At 41.3% G+C, this 16,046-nt stretch overlaps 2 protein-coding genes and 1 non-coding gene across 4 annotated transcripts; 2 read left to right on the forward strand and 1 right to left on the reverse strand.

The window, feature by feature from the left end:
• Positions 1 to 155: 155 nt before the first annotated feature.
• stk25b (serine/threonine kinase 25b) lies at positions 156 to 4,777 on the forward strand. Its single transcript, XM_028428604.1, has 11 exons — positions 156 to 575; positions 1,234 to 1,464; positions 1,551 to 1,607; positions 1,686 to 1,794; positions 2,364 to 2,521; positions 2,617 to 2,802; positions 3,027 to 3,172; positions 3,304 to 3,409; positions 3,482 to 3,553; positions 3,870 to 4,006; positions 4,598 to 4,777. The coding sequence occupies exons 1-11, from the start codon at positions 546 to 548 to the stop codon at positions 4,635 to 4,637; spliced, it is 1,272 nt and encodes a 423-aa protein (XP_028284405.1). The 5' UTR covers positions 156 to 545; the 3' UTR covers positions 4,638 to 4,777.
• A 436-nt stretch (positions 4,778 to 5,213) lies between these two features.
• On the reverse strand, positions 5,214 to 12,905 carry septin2 (septin 2). Of its 2 annotated transcripts, none has more exons than XM_028428625.1 (13): positions 12,754 to 12,905; positions 11,866 to 11,907; positions 11,073 to 11,187; positions 9,878 to 9,964; positions 9,624 to 9,747; positions 9,366 to 9,500; positions 9,146 to 9,263; positions 8,854 to 8,955; positions 8,437 to 8,582; positions 8,234 to 8,317; positions 7,088 to 7,148; positions 6,853 to 6,940; positions 5,214 to 6,361 (listed from the first exon to the last, which is right to left on the reverse strand). In XM_028428625.1, exons 2-12 carry the CDS (start codon positions 11,887 to 11,889, stop codon positions 6,863 to 6,865), a joined length of 1,074 nt encoding a protein of 357 aa, XP_028284426.1. In that variant the 5' UTR covers positions 11,890 to 11,907; positions 12,754 to 12,905; the 3' UTR covers positions 5,214 to 6,361; positions 6,853 to 6,862. The 2 variants fall into 2 exon arrangements, with proteins under 2 accessions (XP_028284426.1, XP_028284425.1); XM_028428624.1 differs by having other exon boundaries at positions 7,088 to 7,151.
• Positions 12,906 to 14,490: 1,585 nt separating this feature from the next.
• trnap-ugg (transfer RNA proline (anticodon UGG)) lies at positions 14,491 to 14,562 on the forward strand. The gene has a single exon. It is a non-coding gene; the product is annotated as a tRNA-Pro (tRNA).
• Positions 14,563 to 16,046: the final 1,484 nt, after the last annotated feature.

Here is a 16,046-nt window from a genome sequence, read left to right on the forward strand (position 1 = left end):
ATGTATTAATTATTAATTAATTATTTAATTTGAGGCATTTATTTTCTTACTCGTGTTTTTGTCAGTCTCCCTATTCGCTGTTCCCTATTCGTCAGCGACAGTTTGGAGTTAGGAAATACATTTCCCACAATTCGCCTGGACTTGACAATATTGCGCATGCGTTGTCGGTCTGGGCCATTATTTTGTCCTCCTCAAGCTTCAAATGAACAACAGGCTAAGCGCTTCTTGAAATGAATTAAATATTAATTCACGGAAAGAGCATTTCCCCCCTCCGTTTCATCATCGCCGACATACATGGAGTCTCTCGGGTAAGAGCTCGTTGTCTTACCGGGCTGTTCGGTCCTCTGTTGGACTTGGAGGCCGAAAACAGTGCGCGGAGTGACAGCCCCGTTAAAGCCAGCAGATTGGGTGTTTATCTTGTTGGCTAGCCACCTAGCTAGCTTCCTAGACAGCTACGAGGGGAGGAAAAACCCCGAAAGGACAATTCGATAACTTTGGAGAGAAGGGACTGTGGCTGTTCTTGTCCCGTCTAACCTGCAGAAAGGATGGCACACCTTCGAGACATGCAAAACCAGGTAAAGAAAACCTCTCTTCACCAACTGTCACATCTCTTCTTCTTCTTGTCCAAGACGAGCCGAACCCCCATGACTGTCTGTCAGGGTTTCCATGAGCAGCCTGGGTGGGAGTCTAATGATAAAACATACTGTATGAGTCATTTTTGTTTCCTGTTCTTTCTGTTGGCTACACCAGGTTCAACACTAATGAAGCCATTGATATGATATAATTAGAATCTATATGTATCAATATTTGTATCAATTGTTTCAGAATTGTGGTTGTCACGTATAGTGGATAAAACATCATTCTGTTTATTTTAGCTTCTCTGAGCGCCTCTTCCTTCTTGTGAAATCATCACTCATTTCCTGCTGTTATGGAGTGAAGAAAAAAACCACTGAACTTTCAAGTGTCATGCTACTTCATGCACATCCTGGCTCAAAAATCAGTCTAGAATCTTGGTTATTACATGAGCAGAATAGAAAAGAAAAGTTTAAATTTTAACACATTTTTTTCATCTGAGCAGTGAATGTAACAGGTACTGTCATGTTAATCAGACATGGAGAATAAGGAGAATATTGTCTGTGTTGTTTATGTGATAGGGCAAAAGACACACATTCCAATCATTATAATCCTGACGTACTGAATAGTAATGTAGATCCATTGCTGTCCTTCAAACAGAATACCCGATTGGACCCTGAGGAATACTTCACAAAGCAGGAGAGGATCGGGAAGGGCTCCTTTGGAGAGGTCTATAAAGGCATCAATAACCGCACCAAAGAGGTGGTGGCCATTAAAATCATAGACCTGGAGGAGGCGGAGGATGAAATAGAAGATATTCAACAGGAGATCACGGTGCTGAGTCAGTGTGACAGTCCTTTTGTTACAAAGTATTATGGATCATACCTGAAGGTGAGATAAGACGTTTTTCCACATGCAGCAGACACATAGCAGTGAAGCGGTTTTACATTTAATCGACTTTTTTTTTTTCTTCACAGGGGACCAAGCTGTGGATTATTATGGAGTATTTAGGTGGAGGATCTGCTCTGGATCTAGTAAGAAGACCACTACTTTCATATACTTGAGAAGCAGAACATTTCCTGATATATTTGTTGTATGTTTTATCACCCTAGCTTCGCCCAGGGCCTCTTGAAGAGACGTACATTGCTACCATACTGAGGGAAATACTTAAGGGGCTGGAGTATCTGCACTCTGAGAGGAAGATTCACAGAGATATCAAAGGTAATAGGTAGTCTCTTTATGCACTGATAACCACTGATCTTGTGTGCAGTGATGAGCTGCAGTGTAACATGTGCTCATCCAGATGCTGAGCAGAATAAGTCCACACACTGAAATATGCTAACAAGCTATACACATTTATTTACACCATCTGTGAGCTTGAAATCTCACAGCATAGTGTAGGTGTTAAATTTATACACTACACTCATTTATATGTGTAGCTTAGTTTTACTGCTCCGTGTAGGTGATCATAGCCCCTTAAATCAATGTAACAAAAGAAATCCAGGTTGTTTTTGTCTTTGGTGGATTCTGTAGAGTCTGTACTGTCGCATGTCACAATGAAACTGGAGAAAGCACAGTCACGTGCCCATAGTCCATCTGTTTCTCCATCTGCTGATCTTTTTTTTTTCTCTTTTTGCAAAAAAAAATGATTAATAATTTATTTCACTTTTTCAAAAGTTTGACCTAAATTTTGTACAACAGCACTTTGTCATCTCCATCATACATGCTAGCTAAATGTGTATTTGTGCCATATTTTTGCATGTTAAACACAAAGTGTTCCCTCTCTGTAGCTGCCAACGTGCTCTTGTCAGAACAGGGCGATGTGAAGCTGGCAGATTTCGGGGTGGCAGGACAGCTGACAGACACTCAGATAAAGAGGAACACATTTGTCGGCACGCCTTTCTGGATGGCTCCAGAAGTCATCAAGCAGTCAGCGTATGACTTTAAGGTGAGGCCCGAAGTCTGTGTGTACGTTAGTCTGTGAGACAACAACTCGTGTAGCTGCTTTGAATGAATTCTAATACTTTTTCTTTTTTCTCTCAGGCTGATATCTGGTCCTTGGGAATCACTGCAATTGAGCTGGCCAAAGGGGAACCTCCCAACTCTGATCTACACCCAATGAGGGTCCTCTTCCTCATCCCCAAAAACACTCCACCCACACTGGAAGGCCCTTATAGCAAACCATTTAAAGAGTTTGTCGAGGCCTGTCTAAATAAAGACCCTCGCTTTGTGAGTACACCTGCATCCAGAACTAAAATGGGATCAGACATCCCAGACTGACGCTGCTGATCTGATTAACAACAATAATAAGTCCTTTATCCTACCAAATATTTGGTGAATGGATTAGCATGTCTACTTATTAATTGGAACTGGTTACTCTGTAGCTCCTGACTATGATCTTGTTTTTGAACGTTCATTTCTATGCTGCTTCTGTCTTTATTCTGTCTGGGCAGAGGCCAACCGCCAAAGAGCTGCTGAAGCACAAATTCATCACACGTTACACCAAGAAGACTGCCTATCTGACTGAACTAATTGACCGCTACCGACGTTGGAAATCAGAGGGACACGGGGAGGAATCCAGCTCTGACGACTCAGATATGTTAGTCCCAAAAAGACACATTTACACTATTAACCAAAGTGTCATGATATTGCCTTGTTTGTCATGTGTCTTTGTATTTGTTCGGCAAAAGAGTATTTATTTTCTCCACCCTCTCTTTGTTCATACTTCAGGGATGCTGATGGTGATGTGGACCAGTGTCCCATGTGGACCTTCCCCACAGTTCGACCCAACTCCATGAACAAGTTACAGAAGGGCTACACACACACAGATTCAGAGGTAAATCACACACAGACTGAAACAGAGTCGGGTCTCTTAATTCCCCCCTAACAGAATTTTTCCTGTTTGCAGTCAGGAGATTCTGTGAAAAGGCAGCCCAAGTCTCAGTGCTTGTCGGCTTTGGTAACACCCATCTTCAGAGAGGTAGGAACTTTTGATTTGGGCTACATCCAAACATTCTTCCTTCTGATCTGTTCATTCAAGCACTAATCTTTAATGTCAATGGTACAGACTTTGTGGAAGCAGGTTTGCATGTCAAGATTGTAAATTTAGACAATTATGGCTAAATTCTATCACGAGGGATTACTTGTCACAGCATAGTTTCAAGACCATGTCCTCATAACATACATTTTATCTGAATCTGTGCCCTACCTGAGGCATCAGGGTAGAAGATGTAAGATGGAATCACAACTTTTGTCAAGGTACTGAACACTTTTTTTCTAATTTGCTTTTTCACCAGTTGAAGGAGAAGAGGCGGGCGAGTGGTGGTGGAGTCGGTGCTATTGAGGAACTGGAGAATGCCTTCAACCTTGCAGAGGAGTCCTGTCCGGGTATCTCTGACCGTCTTGTCACACACATGATGGAGCGAGTGTGCAGGTAATCATACACCAGCCGGCAGGGTGGTAACTAGCTCAGTGGTTCCCAAACTGGGGTCAGTGCACAAAATTTTGTCTGCGCTAGGGTTGTAAGGTCACCAAAATTATATTTGTGCACATGATACAAAACTGTATCATCCAAATTAAAACATATTTTTTAGGATGACACCTAAATTCATTATGCTATTTATTACCTCTGACTAGAGCTGAAGATCTTCACTTGAACCCAACGGGACCTGACAGTTGAGGCTTAATTTCTATCATATTACAAGGGCTTGGGCTCAGGCTTACGTATGAACATTTGAATAATGTCGGGCTGAACAGGTTCAGGTTTTTAAAAGCTGTCAATCAAAATTCAGGTCGAGTTCTGTTGGGGCGACCTAACTTTTAAGGCCCAATTACATGACCTCTGAAATCTGTTGTAATGAGGTAGACCTATTCTGTTTGGTTGTGAGTAGGGGTTGGGGGGGGGGGACCTGGCTTGTCTTGGACACAGGCAATGGGGGCTATAAGGAAAAAAGGTTGGGAACCACTGAACTAAATAACTTACATTTCATTGATCCTAACCTACGTCTCCATGCTGTGCTTTTAGGTTTTCTTTAAACGGTAACACCACCCCGTCTTCACGGTGAAACTCCAGCTGGATGTAACTTAACCCGGCCCCCCCGCCCACTTTTCCTTTGTCTCCCAGACCCACCCAGCTTCTCAGATAAGGACCACAGATGAACCCCCCTGTACTCCTCAGACCTTTGCAACCTTCCCAGTCCTATCCCTAAAGAGATCTTTTAATTAGTTATAATTAAATATTTTTACAGTTTTTCTTTAAGAGCGGAGAGTATTTAAGACAAAAAAAGCCATGACAGTTAGAGCGTTGTGTATACCTGTTAGAGTGAGAACAAAACAACTATAATAAAGTCTATGGAAAATGATCATTTGTCTTCAGTGTCTTTTGTTGTTGACTTATAAGAATACTGTCTGACTCATGTTCATGCTCGTATTTTATTTAGCATGTATTATTGGTAAAATGTCCTATTTAATGATGTTGCATTAGTGTATAAAAAACATATACATAGTTAATAATGAACATGTAGTTGTCATACATTGTCACATCAGCTGATATGTGTGTGAGGGATCTGAGTGAACAATGCACAGAATGATGTTTGATTAGGTGCATAGCTTCATAAAATACAAAAAAATTGTACGAAGCGAAAAGAGAAGAGATTAAAGTTTAATAAAACATTTTTATTACAATATATTTGGTAATTAAATGTTGGGTAAAAACAGCACAAAGAGGAATGTCAAGATCTCACATCTTGGCTGGTGAGGGGAACGTTGGCTACATTGACCTCATTGAGTCACTTTTCATTTCTGTGGTCAGAGAAACCACAAGTACTCAGCAGGTGGGACAGGAAGAAGTTCATAACCCTTAAACCTCACTGCATCACCGAAATACTAAACAGTCACTGCTCCTGTCACGTGACTTCACATCAAAGAAAAGAAGAGAGGATGCACAGAGCGAATGCAATTTAAAAGCACCAAACAGGCATCAAGCCTTGCTTGTCTGTCCTTCGTTTGTCAGATGTACAGGAAGACTGTACAGAGGTTATGGGTCACAGTTTATTTTCATCAAACTCTTAGGGAGCTTTATCACACTTAAAGGCAGTTGTACATGGTGACACTGACGTCAGACCAGCACTAATGGATGAGACACAGAAAGGGAGAACCTGAATGCTGCTAAAAATTCACCTGATTTTTCTTTTCTTTTTTCTTTTTCACTGGACACGATGGAAGGTTACATGCAGGGGCATCAGAACAACACTGACCCTATTATATGGTTAGCTTGTATGGTCACAATATCTGAAATCATGTTTACCTTTGACAAGAAACATTGGCTAAAGTGTGTAACAGTGGAATATAAAAAGCTATTTCTGGTGTTTAGCACAGTCGGCTCTCCCAAAGAAGCTCTTTCACAGAGCAAATGGCAAGTGCTCTTGAGATGTTTCAGGACTGAAACTATTGAACAAAAGCAGCTATTCTTTGGTTTTCTGAATAGCACAAGAAGTAGGGAAGAAAAAAAAAAGAGTAACAGGACATCCCAATAGAAATATGCCACCATTTTAACAGATGGGTCACATGACATCATTTGTGTAACATATAATAAACAAAAACAGAAATAGAGCTGTGTGTAGATACATAAATGTAACACTGTTTGAATATACTTCACTGTATGTATAAAAATGCTCCCAGGCCCCAAGGGGAGCTGAAATAAAGATAGTGGCAAGCAGGAGTCAATAACCTGACAGCTTTTACACCTTCTCCAGCTCTCTGGCCAAACTCAAGCAGTGGCTCAAAAAACCTGCAAAGACCAAAAATATCTTTTATTTTAATATTTGAAACTAAATTAACTTCAGATTTAAAGTAAAAAAAATGTTTATGAATACCAAAAACATTTAGACATTAAAGTCTTATCAGGATATCTGAGTAAATAAGGCCCTGTTCACACTGGAGAAAGTCATTCCAGCTAGAGTAGGATTGAGCCCAGACAGCCTTTAAGCTGGATGCGTTCAGACCTATTTTCATATCTGGCTAGCACACAGTTGTGTCCGCACTCAATCCGGCTTCATCCAGCGCGTTTCCACCTCTCGAGGGTGGATCTAGCCGGCTTGAAATCAAACTGGATTCAGCCGGATTGGAGGTGTTCACACTCGGAAAAAAACACATCTGGATTGATCTGGATGCGGCCAAATCCTGCTTAAGCCACATTTTTTCCCCAGTGTGAACGGGGCCTAAGTGGATACAGTAACATGAAGTGTGTCTGCAAACGAGTGGGTGTTAAGTGTACCTCACCTTAGACTTTTCACATGTCTCCCTCTCCATCTCCTTGCTTCTGCATCTGGGCCTGCATCTTGGCAATCATCTCCTGCATTCGCCTCAACTGTATGACAGAACACCAACATGTAAGACAGTGAAATTCTTCTAATAACATCCAGTCCGGTAATGATTTATAAATCCATCTTCTCCGACTCTCCAAAACTGTCATACACATCTGTAGTGACTATATGACCATGTTGAAATATCCCACCTCAGCCTCCTTCTCCTGTAGGATCATATCCTTGTCCATTTCCTCTGGCTCCGGCCCCTTCCTGCTATAGTGACACAACTTACAGTTACTACATTTACTCTTCAGGAAACTGTAACTTTGATATTATTGAGAATGTATGCCAATTAAATTATTATGGTAACCACAGTCAGAGAGGTTATAAAAGTGCAATCACTCTGTGTGGTGATTTATAAAGCAAAATAACAATGTGTATGTCTATGAATCACAGAGTGCATGTTGTGCTGGTTTAGGCAGCATTAGGCAAACACGACTAAAGCCACACTGAGAAAGTGAAAGAGGGGTCAGTGGGTTAGTTTGTCTTTGCAGAGAGTGCTCAGAGGGAAAAGCAGGCATCTAGAACAAATTACTACAAAGAGATAAAAGCAGGAAGGTTCAAGTGAGAGGTGAAAGTCGGGAACAGCGTTACCTCCCCCAAATATATATATATATATATATATATAGATAAAAAAAAACTGTACCTCCAACAGTCCACTTATGAGATTGGACAAATCAAGACCAGACAGCCATCACTGGTCAGATGGCGACGCAATGAGAAGACAGTAAAACCACTCCCTTACACTGGGCTGGCTTTAGAAGAAAGTCTAAGAAAGACTTCCAGGTCTACATTTAAGGTTAAATGATGATATAGTCACACTATGTTAAATGACACACACAGTAAATCGGTTTCCTAACTGTACAAACTACACATGCTATTTATTCATGAGCGAACCATATAAAACTACTACCCACAGCACTGCATTTAATTCTACCTACTGCTACTGGTTGACTTTACATGCAAACCACTGAGTTAGAGCTACTGTAATACAGAACTGACACTAGTTCAACAACAACACCACGAATTGACAATAAAAGGAAATGAATGACGGAAGGTCCATCAAACAGGAACAACTCCATATACACAGCTCTGGTTGTTGTAGCTGGTTTCCAGTTTCAGCCATGTGTCATGTGTGTATGTGTTAAACAAAGGCTTATCTGTGCACTAACATTTCTTGATATATCTTCATTAAAAGGTTTTGCTGTTTGAGGTGGGGGAGGTGCCGAAAAGCAAGCTGACAGACAAGTACGTACGCAGGAGACAGAGGCAGAATGTAACCATGGGAGGACAACCTGCCACCCCGTTTGAGGCGTTCCGAGCGGAAGTTCTCATAGTGCAGGTCCTGGGTTACTTCCTGCAGATCCTGCATGTGGGTACTGCGGGGAAAAAAGTTGAAAACAATAAATACAATTGCAAAAGGTTTCCAAGAACGTTAGGGCTAATATATTCTCCCTGTAAGGATTTTCCCTTATCCTAAACATTTTAAAGAACTCACATCAGCATGGTGCGCAGCTTGAGGAAGTCATTGTGTTCTGGGTTCTCCACCTCCACCACTCCCCAAGGGTACAGGCGGCCCCTGACCTTCTTTCCTTTGGCCTCGATCTGCTGGTTGGAACCTACCACTGCAAAAGGGATGCTTGCCTGGACAAGAGGAGTTCATATTTTTGTTGTCACGGATCAACCACTGAACATAAACAACCCTAACCTTCACATTTTCAAGACTTCTCTGGAGATTTTTTATACAAATACAGTCTTCTCATCAAAGCCTAGCTGCTACATTGAAATCCTGTACTGTAAAAGACCTCTGATAATGGCTTCAAATGAAAAGAATTAGATCAGAAAGACATAAAAGTGTCCTTGTGTCAAATATTTATTCTGGGAATAAACGCTTGATAGAGAATGGTGAGGTTACCTTGAGGATCCTGGTCTGCTCTTTGAAGTCTTCATCTTCATCCGACTCAGCATCAGGAAGGTGATAGATCTTGATACCATGCTCGTCGATCTCATCCAGAATCTTAACAATATCAAGGTGACAAAAAGAATCCAATCATCAAAATCATACAAACAATCACTTCATTATCACGTCCAGTTTACTACAAGTACACTGCAGTTGCAGTTGAAGCAGCGACCACGTGACACTGTAACTGCTGTTCACGTCAGGAGTTTAGAAACTCGCCGAAACAATGGGTAACTGTCATCCTCACCCTGCGCTTGAGCCGCTCCCTCTCCCTAAGGGTGAGAGTGTCAGCCTTAGCAATGACAGGAACCACGTTGACCTTATTGTGAATAGCCTTCATGAACTGGACATCAAGAGGCTTGAGCCTGGCATGGAAAGGAAACAGAAAAAAAATTTAAGTGAGAACATGTGAAATGAGGGCATGTAAAATGGTAAACAACGGTGCATGTGTGTATAGCAGTACACACCCATGGCCGAGTGGAGAGATGAAATAGAAGCAACAGTGAACTCTGTTGTCCACAATGTGTCTACGGTTGAGACCGCTCTCGTCATGGAGGTAGCGCTCAAACTGGTCATCAATATAGCTGATAATGGTGCTAAAACTGGATAGAGGAAAATTACGTTAAAACATACAGTATACTACATCAAAACACCGACTAAATGCTCAGATTGAAGCAATAAGTTTTAAAAAATAACTCATCTGCCTACACCCTACAGTGTCATACCAGTCTTGGCTGTTGATGGCATCTCCGTATCCTGGCGTGTCCACCACAGTGAGACGAAGTTTCACACCTCGTTCCTCAATTTCTACTGTCGATGCCTCGATCTGAACAGTCCTTTCTATCTTCTCTATTAGAAGAAAAGACCAAAAACAAAATGTGAGGAACCACTTGGTGCATGATTTTAACTGTAGGTCTCTGACAGGGTGTGTAAGTCACTTTAAAAAAACACTTCAAACATGGATAATAGTGTGTTTTACCTGCTGCTCCTGGGATGACCCTCTCTGGATAAAGGTCAGTGAGGAAGAGGCTGTTTATCAAGGTGGATTTTCCAAGTCCAGACTCACCTTGAGAAAAAAAGAAGAAAGTAATACAATCATTATGCAACTATAAGCAGACAACATCAAACTGAAAGGAAATGGAGATAATCATTACATAAAGCTTCATGAGCTGGTTGCTGCAGAAATGTAGCAGAACTGGGTTTCAACAAAATGGAACAAAGATGTTGTGCTGCAGGAAATGAGGCCTGCGACGCAGACTACCGGTAGATGTTACTTCAGGACAATTTTGCATGTATTCTACAGTATTTAGGTGCTTTGAGATAAAAAAAACATTGCAGTATAAGTTTGAACAAGCACATTAAAACATACCGTACTTTGATTTAACTGCGACCAAACTATTGTCTTTAACCAATATTCAGTCCAGCTCTACGTCTGTTGTCCACCTGGAAAAGCCTTAACACTACAGAATAAAACTACATAGACACATAGATTTACACAGGGACGATGCTGCTCCCATCAAGTCGGTGACAAAACATTTGCACTGAGCTTTCTAGTCATACAGGAAAACGCTGATTTATTTCTGAATCGGGGTCACACAGAGGGTTAAATAAGCACTGGATGAGTATTCTTGCAGTACAAAGTCAGGCAAGCCTCGCTGTCCACTGTGTGAATCAGTCCCTCGAGGCACACAAGTTACATTCCTCTCTGGTTTATTTTAAAGCAGAAGGATGAGCACAGTTCAGGGGAGCTTCTACCCTCCCCCCCCTTCCCAACAGGCCACAGCAGTCACACCAAGGGTTCACGCTGCTGCTGACGCCAGCTGAGCAGCTACACTGATGTGATTTCTCTACACCTATGAATTACAGAAGACAGCATGCTCATTCCCCACACATATACAAACTGAGCTACACGAGTAATGGAGTTGTAAAACAGCTGAATAAAATAAAAAAAGACATGAATAACTGGATGTGGTTCAGCCAAATGGCCAATATCCCACCATGAATGTGTCCCAATAATATGAGCCAGACAGCAAGAGGCATTCCTCAATAATCCATGTTTACTGTAGCGGTGTAGCTAGAATTACACTATTTCCCTCCCATTTTCCAAACTATGCAAAACCAGCATTAAATTATAGCAAGAAGAAAATAGTGTGGAAATATGATAAAACACTCACCTACAACCATTAGGGTGAACTCAAAACCTTTTTTTACAGACTTGCGATGAACCTGATTTGGCAGATTGGCAAATCCAACATACCCTGGGGTCTCAGGGTTGGTGAACTGGCCCTGCTGTAAAAAGAGAAGACAGAGTTGTGACCTTTAAAGAAATAAAAACTACGTAACATTGGCTTTGTACAGAAGTCATATTGTTACAAAAATGTTTGGAACAAGCATGGTTTGAGCAGCTGGTTTAAAAATGACCCGTTTGTGAGTGGGAGGCTGTCACATCTGTTCATGAACAAACAGGGTATTTAAGGAGAGCAGGGGTAGCATCTCTGCAGTCTGTTTGCCAAAAACCCTCCACCACTCTATTAATCCACTGTTTACAGCCCAACTGCTCTGTGACTATGCTTGACAGCAGAAAATATAAAGGTTCAAATGAAATATAAAGGTGCACATTCTTTACTTAGTTTGCTTTTTACTGTGTTGTTGTATAAATCCTCCATTCCCTTTCTATTCAACAGAGGTCAACACTGATAAACTTGATTGTGCCTTTGGCACTTTCAAGTCGAACAAAGCTGCATCAGTCACGAGGATGGTGAACAGCATGCTGAGAATGTGCAAAGCACATTAACAACGACAAAGTCATAATTATATTGTGTGATAATCTATTCTACATTTTTATCAAATCCAGAATAGCAAGGTTCTATGTTTTTAGTCACTACAGACACAGTGTCTACAGCCCTTCACTGGAGCCAGTGCTGTAATCTAGTATTACCGCATACCTTACTTTTTAAAACGGCTTACCTTCATTTTGTCGGCCTGAGACATGTTTTCTCCTTATTAAACCTGAAAAAGATAAGACTGTATCAACAACCCGCACTGTTAATTCATTTCCCTGCACTTTTAAGCTCTTCTGATATGGAGGTTAGTCTAGTCACAGTGTGAGAGACAGGAAGTCTGCTTTGTGCTCAGAGGGGTTTGTGAGAGTGCTGTATCTCACCACAGAAAAACTCCTTCCTGCTTAGGTGGCTACCCTGCAGCTGCATCCCACTACAACACTATGATTTGAGGATAGAAAGTAAGCTGATTACGCCTAATGCTCGTCTCTATAACTTGGATTACATTATGTCTTCCTGCCTGTTGTTGTTGTATGGGCTGCTGTCTTCATTTCAAAAACCCTAAATGAAGTGAAACTGACAAAAAAACACACCCACAGCAACGAAAAACGAGCCTACGTCTCTCTGTGTAGCACACAGCCTTATAAACGTGTTCATTTTGTCCATATATTGAATCAAATATGTGTAGAACTTCGTTTAGAAGCTAGTTTGAGCCCATATATGGAGTGGTAATAAGCAGGACTGAGCTCAGAAACACGTTAACTACAGCCACTACTAGCTAGCTAAGTTTCTAACGTACCACCAATAGAAATGATATTAGCTGGTTGATTAGCTACGACTATATTTATAACAGCAACGCACAAATGTCTAAGCTAACAAACGATGCTAACATCTCAGTAAAGTGAGGTTAGCATCGCGTTAGGGACAATTAACTAGCCGAGTAGCTTCTCATGCAGGATGTTAACTTGAAGAGCTAATGTTAGCGTCGTCGGTTTAACGGTGTTACCGCGATTAGCAGATCATCGAGACACTTCGTGATAAATAAGTGAGGAGCTAATGAAAAGCGCAACGTTACCTTACAGTCTGCCCGCAGAGAGTTCAGTGTAGATGGAGGTACAGAGAGACTAGCTGCCGATGAACAGTAGACTTGGCGGACACCTCAAATTCTTCAGATTCCGGTGCAGCAGCTTCCTTTAGCACACAGACCACAATGCACTGGGCGAGAGCAGCAGCAGCAGCAGCAGCAGGGCTGAGCTCCCAGCACAGCCAGCACTGCTCAGAGATAACCATGGACAACACCAGATATTATTACACTTTTCTGTCACTAAGATTGTGGAAGTGGGCTGGTGGTCTTAACAAAGGCACGAATGTAATTTATTGATAAACTACCCTATAGTGTTCAACAACTTAAAATGGAGCATCATTCCCTCCCTTTCACACAATCAGAGTAAATAAACATGACAAATACATTGTAGAATATTGCACATTTTCATCCTAATCTGTTGAATTAAATCCACTCCAGTGCAGTTACAAAATGGGCTTTGGGGCAGGATTAAGTTGAGCTAATTTTGTTACTAACAGTTTGAAGCTGTAAAGAGAGCACCTGGGCGCCTCCCTAAATCAGGGAGGCAGAGGAGGCCTTAGCATCCATCTCTGGTCCTCCTGGTGCTACCATGACCCTGATAGACTAAGTGGTTTGAAGAAATTACTTTTTATCATCATGTTTACATCATTGTCAACTTTATTCCAAACTCTCAGTCTGATGGAATGACTTCCTGTACCGTTCCTTAGAGCAGCGGGGCAGCAGGAGTCTGCTGCTGAAGCTGCTGCTCAGTCTGTCCACAGTGTTGTGGAGAGGGTGGGAGGGATTGTTCATGATTGACAGCAGTTTAGCCGGCACTCTTTCCCTCACCACCTCCTCCAGGTTGGCAAGTGTAAAGCCAACAACAGACCCCGCCTTTTTGATGAGTTTGTCCAGTCTGTTGGCGTCCCTTGCTTTAATGCCTGATCCCCAGCACACCACAGCAAAGAAGATGGTGCTCGCCATGACAGACTGGTAGAACATGTGGAGCATCCTGCTGCAGACATTGAAGGACCTGAGTCTCCTCAGGATGTACACTCTGCTCATGCCCTTCTTGTACACAGCCTCAGTGTTTGTGGACAACTCCAGTTTATTGTCCAGTTGGACCCCCAGGAACTTGTAAGATGAGATGTCCACATCTTTCCCACTGATACAGACTGGGGAGAGCAGGGGCTTATCCCTGCTGTAGTCCGCCACCAAAGTTATTTTAAATAGATGCTTAAACCTCAGTTAGCTCGCAACCCACCACAAGGACTTGTGTCAATATTGATTTTCTGTGGCTATACCACTACAATGAAATCACATCTTCACTTGTTTGTCATTATCAACACACTTCTGGTGTCCAGAAAACTGAACTTGCAGAGATGGTAGCTGGCCAACAGAGGGTGACATTAGTCTCCTTATAAAGCATTTTTACATCTTGAATCGAAATATTTTTTACTGACTGACATGTTGCAAAGATTTTGAATATGCATGATGACTGTAAATAACCTCTGACCTCCCTCTATATGCTAGTTGACCATTGACATCGACCAAAGGTAGATTATGTTAGTTTGTGGTAGAACATAATGTAGTTAGTGATTATCATATTGATAATTGGTATAAACGGGTAAAAAATCACAAGAACGGTAGTATCTTTTTTTCTTTAGAAAAAGAGAGCTCATTTCAATTTTATTAAGAGCTCAGATAGATGTGTTTTTATAAATACAAGTGGAAGCGATTTATGTATGTGGCTCGTTGGTCTAGGGGTATGATTCTCGCTTTGGGTGCGAGAGGTCCCGGGTTCAAATCCCGGACGAGCCCTCACTTTTTGTTGTGGATTTAAAGGCTTTTGCTGCTAAGTTGATAGCTAGCATGCTTAGCTCTCCTGTATCCATGGTATGTTACAGACATATAGTTACAATTTTGAACTGTTTAACTGAGAATGTGTATAAGCTAAAAAGCAGCATTATGCTGATCTCTTGTGGATGTTTCCAGTACTGCAGTTAGGTGCTTCTGCAGGGTTTTTGATCAACTCCACACGGATGATGATTGGCATAAATTCACAGTCAAGCTTGAGGATAAGATACAAGAGTGCAGCACTGGGGTTTTGAGTTTCGTCTCCTTTCCCTTGAATCCATATCACTTGTTTGACAAAAAAATTCATCAAATTCAATCTGATCCTCTGAAGAGTTGAAGAAAGATCACATGTGCATGTGACTTGTTACAATCTGCTTTGTCTCCCTCTAATTAATCCACCACACAATCAAAATTCAGTGGCACAGGAGGAGCATCAGAAGGCTAAAAGAATATGCTCACTTGATGCCTTTCTGTCTTCACCCTGTAGGAGATTATCAGAGCTTGCTTTTGTGACAGCATCTCTGCTCCCCTCCCCTCCAGCCTGGCTCAGGACAGACAGCTCTGCTGAACACAACTCCAGCAGATATCTTGGTAAATACCAGTCTCCTCTCCTCTCTGTTACAGCAACCATATCACTGCCGGAGCTACACTATTTCCATTATTTCCATAAGCCTCTTAGCTGTGCTTTCCTCTGTCATTTGTTGAGTGGCTTCAAACTATGAGGTGTGTACCGTTTCCACATACCTTTAGAGCCTCCACCTTATGGAGAAGGGTTCAGTCTATGCTATGAATAAGAAAGGAAGTTGCTGATATTTCCTGTTTTTTTGTTTTTTTTTTTTTTTTACAGATGCTGTAATTCCACTTTTCAGAAAGAGGAAGCAAGCATGAGAGATAAGGGTAAGGGACGGTAACAAAGCCTCACAGTGTTTTTAATGGTTTCAATGTATTGCATGAAATCAAAATGAATGAATCTTTACCTTAAAAATTTGAAAGGAATTTTAAAATCCACATGAAGAATGGCCCATTTTATATACATTCATTTGTACTCACGTAAAATATAGTGCAACCCAACACTGCAAAAATGCATAACTTTGTCAATATGTGGACAAATTGAATCATTTTTCCTCAATAAGCTTAATTTTACATAAATTTTGTTAATATGATTTTAAAATTTTTCATAGGTCAACGGTACACTGTGGGCAAATTTTACCCCCTAATGTGTTGTTCGGGGACAAAAACGTCCCCTAACTTTAACGGTTTTAAAAATATATTAGATAAATATTTTTTTGAAATTTTTTGCATAGCCCTTTTAATTAACTTCAGTTCTAATCAACAGTAGTGAAAAAATCATTTTCCCCCAGGATTTTAACCCTTTAATCACCAATTTTATAAGGGGTGGTGCTGAAAATTGAAAAAAAAACACACAAAATGGCTCATTTTTAATAGAA

This window comes from Parambassis ranga, chromosome 17, assembly GCF_900634625.1.
Source record: "Parambassis ranga chromosome 17, fParRan2.1, whole genome shotgun sequence".
In the NCBI taxonomy this organism is placed as follows: Eukaryota; Metazoa; Chordata; class Actinopteri; family Ambassidae; genus Parambassis; species Parambassis ranga.

Excerpts from the sequence above, each read along its gene's own strand:
- stk25b (XM_028428604.1), top strand. The coding sequence starts at position 546 with ATGGCACACCTTCGAGACATGCAAAACCAG. Across the intron at positions 576-1,233 it reads TTCGAGACATGCAAAACCAG|AATACCCGATTGGACCCTGA; the intron begins GTAAAGAAAACC and ends TCCTTCAAACAG. Across the intron at positions 1,608-1,685 it reads GAGGATCTGCTCTGGATCTA|CTTCGCCCAGGGCCTCTTGA; the intron begins GTAAGAAGACCA and ends TTATCACCCTAG.
- septin2 (XM_028428624.1), bottom strand. The coding sequence starts at position 11,889 with ATGTCTCAGGCCGACAAAATGAAG. Across the intron at positions 11,188-11,865 it reads CTCAGGCCGACAAAATGAAG|CAGGGCCAGTTCACCAACCC; the intron begins GTAAGCCGTTTT and ends CTCTTTTTACAG. Across the intron at positions 9,501-9,623 it reads GCCATCAACAGCCAAGACTG|TTTTAGCACCATTATCAGCT; the intron begins GTATGACACTGT and ends TCCTCTATCCAG.